Source organism: Myotis nattereri (genome assembly GCF_964212035.1).
Source record: "Myotis nattereri genome assembly, chromosome: 1".
NCBI lineage: Eukaryota > Metazoa > Chordata > Mammalia > Chiroptera > Vespertilionidae > Myotis > Myotis nattereri.
In genome coordinates this window covers 23,290,781-23,308,129 of record NC_138075.1, presented here as the reverse complement: position 1 = coordinate 23,308,129, position 17,349 = coordinate 23,290,781, and the positions used below count along the sequence as shown (strand labels likewise).

The window sequence follows — 17,349 nt, the reverse complement described above, 5'->3', positions numbered from 1 at the left end:
CAAACACGAAATTTAAAATGAGAACGATTGGGCCTTCTGAGGTACTGGTGGTCTCTGCCTGATGACCTGTAAAGAAGGTAAATCAAGGTGCTATGGGCATGTGGAGGGGCATATATTTGTGCTGGATGACATGCAGAAGTGGCGTAATCCTTAGACACCCAATCGTTAAGGTTGATGATAAATATATAGCAAATGTATCTTTAAAAAAAAAGTTTTTAAAATATTTTTACTGATTTCAGAGAGGAAGGGAGAGGGAAAGATAGAAACATCAGTGACAAGAGAGAATCATTGATTGGCTGCCTCCTGCACGCCCCACACTAGGGATAGAGCCCACAACCCAGGCTCATGCCCCGACTGGGAATCAAACTGTGACCTCCGAGTTCATAGGTTGACACTCAATCACTGAGCCACGCTGGATGGGCAGCAAATGTATCTTTGACAATGTAAGATCTAATGACTGAATTAGTATAGTGAACTATTACATTCTTTCAGTAATAAAAGAAGGCAAACCAGAAGACTTCAGCTTAATTTTGTGTGGTTTTGTTGTTATTGTTGTTTGTTAATCCTCTTCTGAGGATATTTTTCCATTGATTTTTTTCTTTTTCTTTGAGAGAGAGAGAGAGAGAGAGAGAGAGAGAGAGAGAGAGAGAGAAACATCAATTGATTGGTTGCCTCCTGCACGTGGATGGAGCCTGCAAAGGAGGTACATGCCCTTGGAATCGAACCCTTGAGCCTTCAGTTCACAGGCTGATGGTAGGGCTCAGTTCACAGGCTGATGCTAGGGCTCAGCTTAATTTTTTAAACATACAATTCATTTTCCTCACAGCAGTCAGAGTTAGAAAAACTCTTTCAGTCATACTAATTCTGCTGGAGTCTCAAATCTGTTCTAACCCCAAAAAGATCCTTACCAATAATAAGCTGCTCCAAACGGACACGCTCATGGGCAGCATGCTGATCCACCAAGACTAGCAAATTTCCACCTAGAAGATTATCAAGGATTACTGAAGCTTCAAATTATCAGATCAACATTAAAATAATCATGTTATATTGAGGGAGAAAAAAATTAATTCACACTAACAGGTGAGCATACGAGAAACATACTGAGTAGTAACAAATGTATCTTAGTTCCTAAAAATAAATGAAATTATGGGGAATAACAACAAATTTATCTATTTTTTTAAATATATATTTTTAAAATTTATTTTCGAGAAGAAAGGAGAGAGTGAGAGAGAATCATTGATCGGCAGCTTCCTGCTCGCCCCACACTGGGGATCAAGCCTGCAACCCAGGCATGTGCCCTGATCAGGAATCAAACTGTGACCTCCTGGTTCACAGATCAATGCTCAACCATTGAGCCATGTGAGCCAGGCTAACCATACATTTTAAGCTTTAAATAACTGATTTTGCTTTATTAACTCAAATTTGATCAAATGAAGGATCAGTAAACAGTACATTATTATAATCAGCTGACCTTAATTTGCAAGCTACCCTGGAACCCATGAAGAATGTAATTCTACTACACTTTAGATCAGAGGTCAGAAAATTTTTTTCTGTGAAGGACTAGAGAGTAAATATTTTAGGTTTTTGGGACATAGGGTTTCTGTCACAACTACTCAATTCTTCATTTTGAAACCAAAGCAGCCACAGACAATATGTGAATATTATAGCTGTGTTCCCATAAAACTTTATGTGTAATTTTAAAAAAATATATTTTTATTGATTTTACAGAAAGGAAGGGAGAGGAATAGAGAGTTAGAAACATTTGATGAGAGAGAAACATCGATCAGCTGCCTCCTGCATGTCCCCTACTGGGGATCGAGCCTACAACCAAGTTACATGTCCTTGACCGGAATTGTACCCGGGACCCTTAAGTCTGTGGGCCAACACTCTATCCACTCAGCCAAACCAGTTAGGGCTGTATAATTTTGATGTATCAAGAAATATTCTTGTCTTTTTTCCAAATATTTAATCATCTAAAAACCATTCTTATCTACCTGGCTATACAAAAACAGGTGATGCTGGATCTGGTCCACCAGCCACAGTTTGCCCTGATTTAGAATCAGGCTTCTCAAATTTTGATAAGCATACGAATCACCTAGGGATCTTATTAAAATGCAGATTCTGATTCAGTAAGTTCGGGGTGGGGCACAAGCTTCTGCAATTCTAATAAACTCCCAGGTGATGATGCTACTTATAGACTTTGAGTAGCAAGGCTTTAGACACGCAAGTGCAAGAGAGGAGACAGAATGCCTGACCCCAAAGCCATAACTAATCTTTTTCTCATTGACAAGACCACTGATTTTCACTTATATTACTACATCTTTTTTAGCTTATAATTTTTTTTAATCCTTACCCAAGGATATTTTCCATTGATTTTTAGCGAGAGGGAAAGACAGAGAGAAATATCGATGGGAGAGAAACACATCAGTTGGTTGCCTCCTGCACACACCCCAACCAGGACCCGGGCCAGGGAGAAGCCTGCAACCAAGGTACATGCCCTTGACGGGAATCAAACCCAGGACCCTTCAGTCCGCAGGCCAACGCTCTATCCACTGAGCCAAACCGGCTAGGGCTTAGCTTATAATTTTAAAACTTTTGGCCAGAGGGTTGAGGTTTAGTGCTATGTATTACACTGAAATAAAAGTTCTCTTGAATTTGATCAAAACAGATAATGCCTGTTTCTCCTGATTTAGTTCCCAGATTGAACTAAAGATTTAAAACTTGTTTCTATGATACTATCAAATTCATGGCATGAGAGCTTAAGACTTAAAGAAAAAAGGAAAAAATTTTTCTGACAGCATGTTCAAACACAGGAACAGACCCCAAAAAGTTGAATTGTAAACTCCTTTGAGGATAGGAGGAGTTGCAGCTGGTTGTGATGAATACTGAACATCCTGTATTGGGCAAGACAATGAAATAAATAAATGGTGAGGGAGTGCCCTCGAATTTTAAAACTAGAGCCAACGTGAATTACCAAGAGCCAGTGACCCTAAAAAATCAATCCTGTACCTGACTCCGGAGGAATGGTTTATAGTCTACAATAGTGTTCACAACCTTTTTCATTCCTTGAATGAAGCAGAATATATTAAGGTAATTTGCTAATGCTGGAAGCTGTACTTTTAATATTCCAACACAATACAAGTTTCATATGGGCAAGGATTTCTGTCTGTCACAGTTCCAGCATGTGTAACAGCAGTCAGGTACATAATAGGCACTCAATAATTGTTTACAGAATAAATGAATGAATCTTTATTCTTCAGGGTATCATAACTGAAAAACTATTTTACTGTAGGTGGAAACATTCCATTAAAAATGCTGATATATGATAATTTCACTACAATTTAAAACAACAACATATTTATTCATTACAAAAATATGGGCAGATATTAAAATATGAGTTATAGGAATAGGTTGCTTTTGGTATTCATGAGCAACAATAAACACATTTTTAAAATATATATATTTTTATTGATTTCAGAGAGCAAGGGAGATAGAGAGAGACAGAAATATCAATGATGAGAAAGAATCATTGATCGGCTGCCTCCTGCACGCCCGCTACCGGGGATAGAGCCCACAACCCAGCCATGTGCCCTTGACTGGAATTGAACCTGGGACCCTTCAGTCCACAAGCCGACGCTCTATCCACTAAGCCAAACCAGCCAGGGCAAAACACATTTTTATTTAGGAAAATATATTATCTAGCCCAGCCAGTGTAGTTCAGTGATTGAACATTGACCTATGAACCAGGAGGTCACGATTCAATTCCCTGGGTTGTGGGCTTGATCCACAGTAGGGGGCATGCAGGAGGTAGCTGATCAATGATTATTTTTTTCTCATCATTGATGTTTCTATCTCTCTCTCCCTCTCCCTTCCTTTCTGAAATCAATAAAAATATTGAAAACGAAAAGAGAAGAAAAAAGCCGCCTGTCATGGCTCAGTGGTTGGGTGTTGACCTGTCAACCAGGAAGTAACGATTCGATTCCTGGTCAGGGCACATGGGGCACATGCCTGGGTTGCGGGCTTGTTCCCCAGTGTGGGGTGTGCAAGAGGCAGCTAATCAATGATTCTCTCTCATATCTGATGTTTCTATCACTCGTCTCCCCTTCCTCTCTGAAATCAATAAAAATATATTTAAGGAAAAAGCCTTTTCTCATCCTCACCCTCTTTCAGTCCCTCTTCCATGCCACAGATTTTTAAAAATGTATATATTTTTATTGATTTCAGAGAGGAAGGGAGAAGGAGAGAGAATTAGAAACATCAATGATGAGAGAAAATCATTGATCAGCTGTCTCCTGCACGCCCCCTACTGGGCATCGAGTCGGCAACCTGGGCACGTGTCCTTGACTGGAATCAAACCTGGGACCCTTCAGTCCGCAGGCCGACACCCTATCCATCGAGCGAAACCAGCCAGGGCCATGTCACAGATTTCTGAGTCTCTCCTTGCAGTCTCCATCAGCATCCTCCCCGATCTCTGAAACAGTGTTCACTTGAGTCCCTGACTTCTGCTGTCATAAAATTGAACGGATAATTTTGGTCTTCATCTTACTTAACCTCTTCGCAACATTTATATGAAGTCCTGGCTTTGCAACAAAACCTTTGTCTATTTTCTTCCTGTTTCACTAGCTGTTCCTTCACAACCTCTCTTGCCGGTGCACTTTTTTTCTGACTAGCTATTAAATGTTGGAATTCTTCTAAATTCAGAATCTCTTCTCATTAACCTTCACTCTTTTTCTAGGTAATAAAAGTTACATTTGTGACTTCAATAACCAACTTTATGCTGACAACTCAGACGTATCTCCATGTCAGAATGCTTGTCTAGTCCCAAACCTGTAATATCCAACCACATGCCTGACACATCTTCTTGAACATTTCAAACAGATTTCAGATTGAACTCATGACGCTCACTCTGCCTGCTTCTCATCCAACCTCATGATGTCCTGCAACACCATCCATTCAGTTATGAGTCAGAAAACTAGGAGTCCCCTTTTGATATACCGTCCCCATATCCAATCCATCACCAAGACCTGCTGACTTTATCTCCTAAATATCTTTCCAATGCATGTACTTCCCTCTAGTCCACCCTGGTCACAGCTATACTGCAATATCCTCCTAACAGTCTCTGCAGGGACTGGGATGCATCCCCACACCCAATCCTATCTCTACACGGCAACCAGAGCAATATTTTCAAAATGCAAATATGACATAACCCACGCCACCGCAAAAATAACATCAGAAAACCAATGGGGGGAAATACAAAACAGAAAGCTTTCAATAGTTTCCAGTTGGTGTTGGGACAAACTTAAAATTGGCATTTGAGATCAGGCCTCAGCTTCTTGCTCTCACTCCAATTGCACTTTCCCTGGTTCCCCTCACTAAAGGAGAGAACATCACAAAATGCATGTTGTTATTGATTTCAGAGAGGAAGGGACAGGGAGAGAGAATTAGAAACATCAATGTTATTCCCTCTTCCAAGAATACTTCTCCCCTTCTTCTTTCCCTAGTTAACTCATACTCATACTTCCGATCTCACTTTACCAAGAAAACTTTCCCTGAGCCCCTTGACTAAATCACATCTTCCAATTCAGGTTCTTACATCATCTTGTTTCTCTCTTCCATACACTGGCTAGAGTTACTTAACACTAGAGGCCCGAGGCACAGGATTGTGCACTGGTGGGGGGCATAGCCTGGGGGATTGGCCCGCTGTGGAAGCACCACTCATCCCAGTCAGCCGAGAGGCGGTGGACCTGCCCTCTGAGCAGCTGCTCCCTGGTCCGGCATCTTCCGTGGAGGCGGAGCATTCGCCTCTCCAGGGGGCCCGGTTGGGCCAGGCCCAGGGACAATAGCACTGAGAGGCAGTAGAGTAGGCATCAGTCCCACAGTGGCCACGAACCGCCTCCCAGCCTCCAGGGTCAGCCCTGTGAGCCCGGCAGTAGTGGGGGTGCTGCACGGTCTGTGCGGCAGGGAGCAAGGAGGAGGATCCTATGATGGCAGCCCGGGTTTCTACCCATTGGCCTGGGGTTTGCAGCAGAAGCAGACACTCATCCCAGTCAGCCAAGCAGCACTCCCACTGTGGTAGCGCACTGACCACCAGGGGGCAGCTCCTGTGTGGAGTGTCTGCCCCCTGGTGGTCAGTGCGCATCATAGCGACTGGTCAACTGGTCATTCTGGTCATTCCGCCATCTGGTCGCTGGGCTTTTATTATATAGGATTTCTGTAATTATCTGTTTCTCCTGCATGTATTTCCACCACCGACCCCCCACCATTGTATTCCTAGGGCCTAATACAATTCTGGGCATACAAAAGGCACTCAATATTTATTGAATGAGTTACTAGGACTTACAAACTATTATTGTTTTATTAAAGCAGTCACCAGGAGATTGTATTTAACTTATTATAAACCTAGTATAGTTCATTATGTAAATTTTCTTTTTAAAAAAAATATGTTTATATTGATTTTTAGAGAGATAGGAAGGGAGAGAGAGAGAGAGAAATATTGATGAGAGAGAAACATTAATCCACTGCCTCCTATTAGGGATCGAGCCCACAACCCAGGCATGTGCTCTGACTAGGAATCAAACTGGCAACCTCTTAGTGCATGGGTCAACGCTCAACCACTGAGCCACACAGATTGGGCTAAATTTTCTATTATTATAATGGGAATATATTAAAACATTATTTAGCCTAGCCGGGTTGGCTCAGTGGATAGAGCACTGACCTGTAGACCAAAGGGTCCCGGGTTCAATTCTGGTCAAGGGCACATACTTTGGTTGCAGGCTCCTCCCTGGCCCAGTCCCTGGTCAGGACGTGTGCAGGAGGCAACAAATCGATGTGTTTCTCTCACATTGATATTTCTGTCTTTCTCTCTCTCTTCCACTCTCTCTAAAAATCAATGCAAAAATATCCTTGGGTGAGGATTAAAAAAACAAAAATCATTATTTAAAAGTTAAACAATACAAAATATTTTAAAAGTAAAACATAAAATTCCCCCTTTTCTCACTCCCAAAGTAACTACTGTTTAATAGCTTAACATGTAGTTTACATATGTATGTCTTATATATGTATGTGTGTGTTTATAAAACTAAATGGGTTTTAAAACTATCATTCCAGGATAAAAAAAAAATGTCATTCCACAATATTAATTTAGATTTGTTTTCCCTAATCTTTCCAAGTCACTGCAATGGTATTGTCTGTGTGTGTCTCTGTGTGTGTGTGTGCGTGTGTCTGTGTGCGTGCGTGTGTGTCTCTGTGTGTGTCTGTCTGTGCGTGTGCATGTGTCTGTGTGTGCGTCTGTGTGTGCGTGCGTGTGTCTGCGTGTCTGTGTGTGTGTCTGTGAGTCTGTGTGTGTGTCTGTGTGTGCGTGCGTGTCTGTGTGTGTGTATGTGAGTCTGTGTTTGTGTGTGTGTTGTGTGTGTGTGTGTGTGTGTGTGTGTGTGTGTGTGTGAGAGTCTGTGTGTATTAACCATACGAGGAGTCTGCTAGAAGAGCAGCTGGTTAATAGTCAAGGCTAAACTCCATTCTTACCTGCCTCACCCATCTCATCAGTCTTAGTGCTCATTAAACAGGCAATAAACTTGTTATCCACTTGCTGGAGAACCTGCCATACATTGAAATAAATGGTACAATGATAAATAAAAATAGAGGCTTATTTGTATAGAAAGAGATAAAGCTGTACTTAATTTAGAGTCGTTTGCATTGTAACTTTCATATCTAAGACTGAGCTTGGTGCTGATGAACCTGAGGGAGTGGCCAGGAAGGATAAAAGGAGTGATCAGAAGACATAAAGGGAACACAGACTGAGGCATCTAAGAGGGATATGCTATGAAAATCTTTAGCATTAGACCTGAAATGTTCCCAACAGAATGACTCTTCTTAATGGGTAATATAACCAGAGAGTTATTAATATGACCAGAGACTACTAACAAATAGAGCTGAAATAAATTTTAAAAATGTATACAAAAGGAAAAGCATATTGGAAGAGCTAGGTCATTAAAGCAGTAAGTGAAAAAGCCACCTGTGGCTTTAGGCCTTGGTGCCCCTTTCTGTCCAGGTACTGACAATGCCTAATCTGTACCCCTCCCCAGGGCCTATTTCTGGAGCAAGTGTTTGCTCTGATACCAGGTCAAACATGCCAGGTTAGGAGTTTACCTGGATTTTCCCACCTCCTAATTTGTTTCCTGAAAACAAGGAGATAGAGCATGGTGTAGAGGAAGGGTAATCTAGCAGATGAGACAAGAGGCCCCTCTTGTTAACGGAACTCCTTCAACTACCATGTCATGTACAGCCTCACACTACTGAGGGTTGTTTAAAAAGGGACATTGTTGCACATTTAAGGATAATGTCTCTGCAGAACTTAGTTGCTTTATAAATTATTGTCAAAATATAAAGTCTATATAAACCTGAAACTGTGAACCTGAATTCATCATTCATCCCTCCAAACTTGCTCACACTACTAAGGACATCTTTTTCTTTGTAATTAATTTTAGTCCTTTTCTTTTTCTTCTCCTGATAAAGTTCCAGTAAGATTTAAAAAAAACACATGTGCTTTGACCCGGGTGGTCTACATCATTAAATATATCCAATTTCACAAGAGTTAGTCTAACTTAGGGCTTATATTCAAATGATGAGATTTCAAAGTCAACCTTTTACCTGCATGGAATGAATCATGTCTTTGGTGAAACGGTAAGGAAACAAGATGTTGTGAATTTTAACTGCTAGGCTTTCAGCCTGACCACTGCTTACATCAACAGCAACCTAGAAAGACACAGCACAATATCATTTAAATTTAAATTTTGTCATGTCTGTAGAACTGTTTGACCAAAGATCTGAAAGTGCCTTAAAAACATTCATTTTTCATAGAGTCTACTAGAGGTGGGCTGAATTCAGAGAATTTACAGGAATTCAAAAGGCTCTATGACCAAAATTATTGACAAACACCAACATTTCAGAATAACCATTTGCCTAGGCTCCATAATCAAGTACTTAATGACATCTTCGCTGAAGAATCGATAATTAAGTGCTCATGTATTCTACACCCTCATTATAACACACAAAGTACATTCTGTGATAACCCACTGAAAAGAGAACATACACGATGAACTGTTCCTCCAGTAAGAGAGTCACTACTTTATTTAATGATAAATAAATTATTACCATCTTAAATACTCCGCCATAGCTACAAGTCAGGGTTTTTAAGAGTGGTAAACACTTTCACTATTCCCACACTGATTACATATGTTTAATCCAAACTTAAAGCCAAGTTCCCCAAAAGCTATGAATTCTGATTCCTCCTTTTTACATTAATTTCCAAATAAATTACTAGGAAACATACCCACTTTCCATTAATAATTTCAAATTAGTATAGTCAGTCATGCCCATACCCAACTTAAATAAAATTCTAAGGGGTTCAATGGGGGGAGAGGCTGGACATCTGTAATACTTTTAACAATAAAGATAAATTTTTAAAAAATGAAATGAAATAAAATTCTAATTTTAAAATAACAAGCAAAGAAACACTGCTGCAGACCCACCTCTGGATAACGGGCAAATACTGGATTGTCCCATTCTGAGAACAAAGACTGAAGCGATTCGCTACCAACAGCATCATCCACAGTATCTAGTGCAAAAGGGACAGGTACAGTTGGTATCAAGAGCCTCCGGGAAAAAGGTGAGTGGCATCTCATATTTGGTGTGGTGCAGCCTCACGACCAAAGATCACACACATGGCTCCAACATGCTACAAAGGATCAGTGTTTGCTGTATCTCTAAATTGTTTTGAACTGTTACTTTCTAAACTGGAGTTGATGACTGTATCTTCTGGCATTATAGCTTTTCCTCCAAATTATTTTCAAGAGATATTTCAGAATACAAGTCCAGAAGAAACTGGTTCAAATTAGTTGCCTCACTCCCTTTGGTAAAAGAAATATATACCTTATCTATTTTTAGAAACAAAGAAAATAATAAATGCCTGTAGCTTTTTACAAAAATAAGAGTTTTGCTTATACAAAACTACCACAATATGGAGCACAACTCCAATATTTAAAAATAAACAATTTCTCAGTCACAAGATACCACAGACTGCATTATCATCCAGTATTAACCTCAAGTCTGGAAAAGTAATTTCTGATCTACATGCATGCATCGAATTACTTAGTTTTGCTGTTAAATAGGACCATGGGGCATTCCTGGTTCCAGCAAGGCACAGCTGACACTGATCAAGCTTAATAATACAACCCTGCTTTTTTTCTTTTTTTTTTTAAGTTAGGTGGTACATTATATACTAGGTATTCCAGCAATCTCTGTTATTGCCCCTACCTCTGTTATTCTGTCTCATCAGCGTCCTCTCTTCCCGAGCTCTAGGAAGGAAGGGAAGAACAAGGTCGCTTCTAAAAGGATGACACCTGTACTGAGATCCTAAATGTAAAAAAGAAAAACCTATACATTTGAACTCAAAGAATAAACTATTAAAAATTAAGTTACATAGAATCTCTTTCTGCACAAACTGAATCAAGACATAAGGAGGCAGACTACTAAACACCAGATTGAGAGTCAAAGTTCCTTAATGAATTTAGGAATCTACCTTACTGCTTAGTCCCATTATCCATCTATACCAGACAGAATGTGGACCTAAAATAGATCACTGATTCTCAATGGGGGCAGTTCTGCATGGGGACATATGGCAATATCTTAAGACAGTTTTGGTTGTCACAACTTGGGTGAGGGGTACCACTGGCATCTAGCAGGTAGAGGCTAGGAATGCTGCTAATACCCTATACAATATATCAGACAGAATTATCTAGTCCAAAATGTCACTAGTGCCACAGTTGAGAAACACTGTATTAAACATATAGTGGTACTTAATTATCATCCTTCACTACTGAGTACAATCTTCACAAGTCCCCAATTTATGTCTCTTATCCCAATACATATATCTATTATAACATTTATCTCATCTAATTATATTTAGACAGCTATCTTCTCTAATAGACTGTGAACTCCTAGAAGCAAAGTCGGTTAACCTACAATCTGGCAGGGCCTACCACTGTATGAATAATAAATAATTGAATGAATAAATGAATGAATGAAAATTCCTCAATTTAAACTCCAAAATCCAGTAAAATCTGGCTCCAAATCTACCTTCCTTTCTGAAGAATGATCATATTTGTGTTTTAGAAACAATGCTGAATTTGACAGTTTTTGAACAGGGGCAAAACATTATGAAACTATTATTTCAAAAAGATAAATCTGTTGGACAAATACTGGAGAGAGATTAATTCAGAATGATAAAAATTAAAGTAGGAACTGAAATAAAGTTGCAAAGTTAAAAACATTTTAAAGAGAAATACTGCCAGGGTTTGGCGACTTGAGATAACTCCTTAAAATTACCTTTATATATCCTCTCTTCTGTACAATTAAACTTACCTCTTACCAATTCATCTTATGTTTTTATGTATGGTTCAACAATGTCCTAATCTCCTGCTATATATACCTCAGCCATTTCCAGAAATGGAGGGTGCTTTGGAGCTACCTTTTAATGGAACTCGTTTCTGTATCCAAAATACTTTATTTTTCATTATGAAATTCTGGGTCAACATGACCCTCAAAAGTTCATTAAAAGACTTGCTAATCCAAAAAGTTAATAGGTTGGAGTGTTTTTTTAAACATCTAGATTTATTTAACAGGAGCAGATGCTTATGTTGAGTATGGCAGCCAACCAAGATTTCTGCCTTTGTTTAGCAACAGCCATCTCAGTTTAATGTAACGCAGTTATTTTTTATTACCATATCAGAAGCAGTTATATTCCAGGAAGATGAGGTGCCAGTTCCTTAGATTTACCTCTAATAAACACTCAGTATAAACCAGGATATAAAACTACATAGATTGAAAAACACATGTGACTTTAAGAGCAACCTGATAGTCTCAGGAGCATACTGAAAGAAAGGGGTTTTCTCCTATTTAATACTTCGAAAGTTACTACAATGATTATTTTTTCACAAGGAAAAAAAAAACGAACCCATTGAAAAATAAAGGTCTAATTTAATCTTAAATCAGAGCCGCCTGCCAGGGAGATTAATCCTAAAGATAAATTATAATTTGCGATTACATTCATGTAATTACGTTCTTTGCAACATTCAAGACTTTTAATTCGGATGCACACTAAATGTTTATCCTCCTGATGCAAAACCAAGCGTATCGCCAGCTGGGAGTCAGCTTTACTATCTCCCAACATCTGGCTCTAAACACACTGCCAAAACGACGTCACTTTTAATGTTGACTTAGACCTGAGAACTCAGAGTCCTAGTCTAGGCTCTGATGTAGCCCTGTGGTATGATCTAAAAGCCTGATAACAGCGACTTACACAATAAACAGGTCAAGTGGATTAGCACATGCATTATAATCGAGTACATTTGAGAAGTATATTTATGAAAGTACTTATTTAACCTAGATTTCAGAAAATTTATGGTCAAGTCCTATTTTCTAAAAGTAAATAAATAAAACATATATAGTACTGTACTGAACCATAGATTTTACTTGAAAACCTAGGATGACGACAGGATCCTTCTGGCTGTTTACCTGGGAGCTGCAGAGAGCAATACTGGCATTGCAGGTGCCTTTAAATTTCTAGGAGAGTTGAATTTGGGAGAGAGGGGAAAGCGGACTAGAGAAGGATAGTGGACCTTCTCTACTATTAATACCATTTCATTAAAAACTGCCCTAACCGGTTTGGCTCAGTGGATAGAGCGTCGGCCTATGGACTCACGGGTCCCAGGTTTGATTCTGGTCAAGGACATGTACCTTGGTTGCAGGCACATCCCCAGCAGGGAGTGTGCAGGAGGCAGCTGAATTAAGGTTTCTCTCTCATCGATGTTTCTAACTCTCTATCCCTCTCCCTTCCTCTCTGTAAAAAAATCAATAAAATATATTTCAAAAACAAAACTGTCTCACCCTCTTATACATATACATACCCATAGACACATATATGTACACTTCCATTCTGTAGACTTTCATTGTATTTCTAGATTTAAATAGTATTGGACCTAGAGAATCTTCATATACCATAAAACATGTTTTATAATTAAAGTTTAAAATGTTCCATCTGCTGAGATAACCTTCAAAAGCATTTCATGCCAGGAACACTATATTATACTTACCATTCTCAAGTATGACATCCACAGCCACGGTTGTCAGGTCCTTAGTACAAGCAGCCCGAATGTCCTCAGTAGGAGCAATGAATGTGCTAAGTCCAGTTATTTTGTTAATGTAAACCATTCTTCCCAGGGCTACATCAAAATGCTGTTGCCAATCCAAAGAACATGTGTTTGACTCTTCATTTTCAGAACAAGTTGCTATAGATTCCTCACTCTGAAAACAAGTTCCATTTGGGTTGGCTGTGGAATCGTCCTTGTGACTCATTAACATTCTACTGGGAGAGTTAGGACTTCCCATCTGTTGTTCTGAAACTGTAAGAACATCTGAATCTTTACTAAGTGCAGAGCTATCATAGTGAAGTACCAAACTTGTTTCTGGTATCACAGAGTTCTCTGTTGTATTGTTAGAATATGCTTCACTATCTTTATTGAAGGAATTATCCTGTGGGACAGAGTCTGGCATTGGGAGGATGATACTCTCTGTGTTTTTATGCTCATTTTTAAATAACATACAAGCATCTAGAGATAACCCACTGCATAAGTCACTGTCTTTTCTACTGGAATCTGATGGTGGACGTTCAATAGAATGACTCATCTCCATTATGTGAGTCTCTCTTGCAGAACCTTTCATTTTGGATAATTTAGAGGCTAGTGACTCAAGTGATTTCTCAATATCCAAAGGTTTTCTGTTCAAATGGCATAGATCCTTTAGAGTTACAGGACTTTCTCTTGAGCAAGGCATCTGTTGTTCTAAACAGTCTTCTTCCTTGGAGAATGGAAAGTTTCCCGAATAAAGGATGTGACTTATAGGTTGACAACTACTATTTGAATCATTATGTTTCACAGTAGTGATTTTACACATACCAGAGTTATCTATGTGTTTTTTGTCTCTACATGGAATGTCAGGTTCAACTTGAGGACTGAGATTGGTAGTGATTTCAAAATTATTATTTTCCTCCATTTCTGCATTCAGAGGATTTTTAACCTTCCCATATTGTCTCTTAAACTTCTCTAAAGATCCTAGTTGTGGATTTAAGCTTAGCTTCTTAGGGGCTATGGGTCTGGATAAACCAATCAACTTATCTTTTCTCTTACTATCATTTGAAACATGCCTACGCCAAGAGAAAGAAGATGTGTCAAGTAATAAGCCACCTGTGTGTGATTTTTTACTACCATCCTGCAAAATAGCACAATTTTTGTAAGTTGGTATAGGTTTGTTCTCTAGCCTAGAACTTATATTTGTTCTGCACAATTTTTTGTTAGACAATTGAGCAAATTCTGTACTTAAAGTGCTGGTTAAATCTTTGATGCTTGGAGTCTCAACCGAATGGCGTGTTCTATTTCCAAGTGTTTCTTTGGCACTCACAGGACCAGGTCGAACACAATTTTTAAATAAATGTGCTGTTTCAGCTTGCTCATTTTGTACCACATGAGTTATAAAGCCAGTGGAACATAGTTTAATTTGTCCATAACTAAAAACATTTCTTCCACAATTACTAGGTTCTTTTTTTCTTTTCTCTTCCTCCCACTGAGCACCATATACTCTCAGTAAGGTTGTCTCAGAAGGCAGAGGTTGGCATCCCATTTCAGTAGCACCTTTAAATGTCTCTAGTTGATTCTGAATTCTGTTCTTTTTCAGGATGTCAGCAGCCATGTCATTAACAGTAGTACTTGCTTTCTGTATTTCTAGATCTCCACTCTCCTCAAAGTGATCTAATGTCTGAAAAGGGCTTGCAGGCATTTCTGAATTGGTTCCACATGGATTTTCTAAAGAGTTAAGTTCCAAGCAAGATTTTTTATGTTTCTCATTTTCTCCTGATTCTGATGCTTCAGCTCTCTCTTGTTCTAAGACCCTTGATTCTAAGCAAGAGCTATCTTTGTTTTGTAAAGTTGACTCTGCCATTTTACTATGACCTGGACCATCAGATTCATAAGTATACAAAAATGAATCATTTGTCTGTTTTCTGATCGCTTCTGAATTCCTAGAATTCTGTGTGTTTATGTTTTCTGTAGCTTTTCTTTTTACAGCTTTTGATTGCAAATTAAACATTTCATAGGAATCCAAAATATTATTACATGCTTCTTGGAAACTGACTCTGTCACACTTCTCATCAGAAGACACATGCTTCTGAAAAGTAGCACTAAATAAACTAAAATCATTATCTTCACTGAATTCCTTAATGTCTTCACCTGACAATTCCACAAATAATTTTTCTTTCTTTAAAAACATCTTCATTCCTTCTTGAATGCAAATCAAAACAGTATCCCAGTTCTGAAACTCAATCAGAGTTTTTGCTGGCTCCATGCACACATCATATTCACAGAACTGGCACTGTATATTGATTACATATATCCCATGGAGTTCTGGGTGAGACCGATGCCGAGGACTTGAATTCATTTGCCTACTGGCAGAGCCATTTTTTGGCTTGCATATAATACTTTCTTTCCTTAATAAAAAGTCAATGAGTTTATGCAACTTTGTCCTTAAAACTAGCCTTTTGTTCACAAATAAAAACTGCATATTCTTATTGTAATGGGCTTCAGAGCTGATATAGCCACTAAGTTCAAACTCCTTATATTTAAAATTTATCTCTCTTAACTTTTGGGACTTACTTAGTCCATAAATTTGACAAAATCGGGAACATATGTCTTTGGTTTTAGGGAGTTGAAGAACCATGGAACCAGAAACATCATTTCTCAAAGAGAACGAAATGGAAGGGTGCATGAGTGAGAGAGCTTCGATCCTCTGCCTAACCTTCCCAAACTCCAGTCTCGGATCCATGCATCTCCTCCTTACAGGTAACTGATAAAACAGGTTATATACTGTTACTGTTGTCCCAGCACTTGGTCTAGTCAAGTCAGCTTCAAAGGCATTCAGGGCTTTTCCATTCTGAAACAGTTTCACAAAAGTTTTCATTGTCCCATTTTTCTTGGATGAAATTTCCATAGCACTGGCCATGTCAGCTATACTGGCCAAGGCCTCCCCTCGGAAACCATAAAACCTTGGGTTCTCCAAGTCCTGTACGGAGTTGCATTTACTAGTGAAATAACGATTTCCCGCCTTGTCTACATCATCGCTCCCTAGCCCAAATCCATTGTCTATCACTTGGATTTGGAAGATTTCCATGTTCACCCTCACAGCCACACATTTTGCTTCGGCATCAATACTGTTGAGGGCAAGCTCCTCCACACATTGGCCTAAGGAGCATATGGCCAAACCAGAACGCAATTTGGCTTGTACTTCAGCTGACAAGCACTTGATCATGGCAGGTGGAAAACTGGTGAGAATGCCAGGCAACGGTTTCCTTTTGTGACTGTAAATAATGGCCTTTGGGAGAAAAACAAAACAAAAACACACACATATAAAAGCTTCGGGGTTACACAGCATTACCCATTTTTCTGAGGCATTATAAAAAATACCACTTGACGTAAATGAAATTTCTTATTAAACCACATTGTAAAACAAAACAAATGACAGCTCTGATCTCTAGGCAGATCACACAGCTCAGGTTTGATGCAATGGACTTAACATCCAAAGCAGCTCTGATAATTTCATAATTTTCACTGACCCCATCTAAATCCCACATGCCCTGAAGTGAAATCATAATCACATTTGAAGTTGACCCATGAAGATAGTGTTCAAAATTCTAATCACTTTACCAAAAACAGATGCCCAAATTCCACTAACATTAGCTAGAAATTATTCACACACAAAACTCCAAGCTAGTTTCATAACATTTATACATTACACAATAACCATGACTTTTAGAAAAAACTCATAATAAAGTACTAAGACACTGTAATAAGAAAGTGAAGGAACAGGATGAAATAAAGACAAATTATTGTATGAAGAAGAAATGGGCATTAAGAGATTATTATTAATTATTATTATTATTATTATTATTATTATAGTTAAGTGGAGGTAACCTCAAGGGAAAGAGACTGGGAATGGGAAAGGTTAAAGCAGTAAAATTCCTTTTCATTATAAGCCTTTCAGAATTATTTTAGTTTACTTTGATAAAGTTTTCAGACGTTTATGAATATCCTTTTGTGTTAATACTCTTTTGGTCTTTACAATGGCTACAAACTATCTCGGCAATAACAATGATGGTAGGGAGCTGTCTGACCTGGATTTTTTAAATTCCTCCCAGTAAAAAAAGAAAAATTTAAGATTATGGTGCAATTAAAGGTCCTAGCGCTTCTT

General features: G+C 38.8%; 1 protein-coding gene across 10 annotated transcripts in view; it reads right to left on the bottom strand.

The window, feature by feature from the left end:
• LOC308518008 (acylphosphatase-1) overlaps positions 1 to 17,349 on the bottom strand; it is a 42,196-nt gene that overhangs the window by 14,524 nt on the left and 10,323 nt on the right. For 3 of the 10 annotated variants that reach the window (XR_013995913.1, XM_081089593.1, XM_081089596.1), the window contains exons 1-5: positions 13,149 to 16,731; positions 9,528 to 9,613; positions 8,647 to 8,751; positions 7,522 to 7,594; positions 909 to 980 (exon numbers count right to left, since the gene is read on the bottom strand). Coding sequence is in view for 4 of the 10 variants with exons in the window: in XM_081089593.1 (XP_080945719.1) it covers positions 909 to 980; positions 7,522 to 7,594; positions 8,647 to 8,751; positions 9,528 to 9,613; positions 13,149 to 16,533 (3,721 nt within the window). In the remaining 6 variants the exon portion in view is untranslated. Of the gene's footprint in view, positions 1 to 908; positions 981 to 7,521; positions 7,595 to 8,646; positions 8,752 to 9,527; positions 9,614 to 10,311; positions 10,411 to 13,148; positions 16,732 to 17,349 lie in introns of those variants that run through there. The other 7 variants (XR_013995914.1, XR_013995915.1, XR_013995916.1 and 4 more) reach the window with 4 other exon arrangements.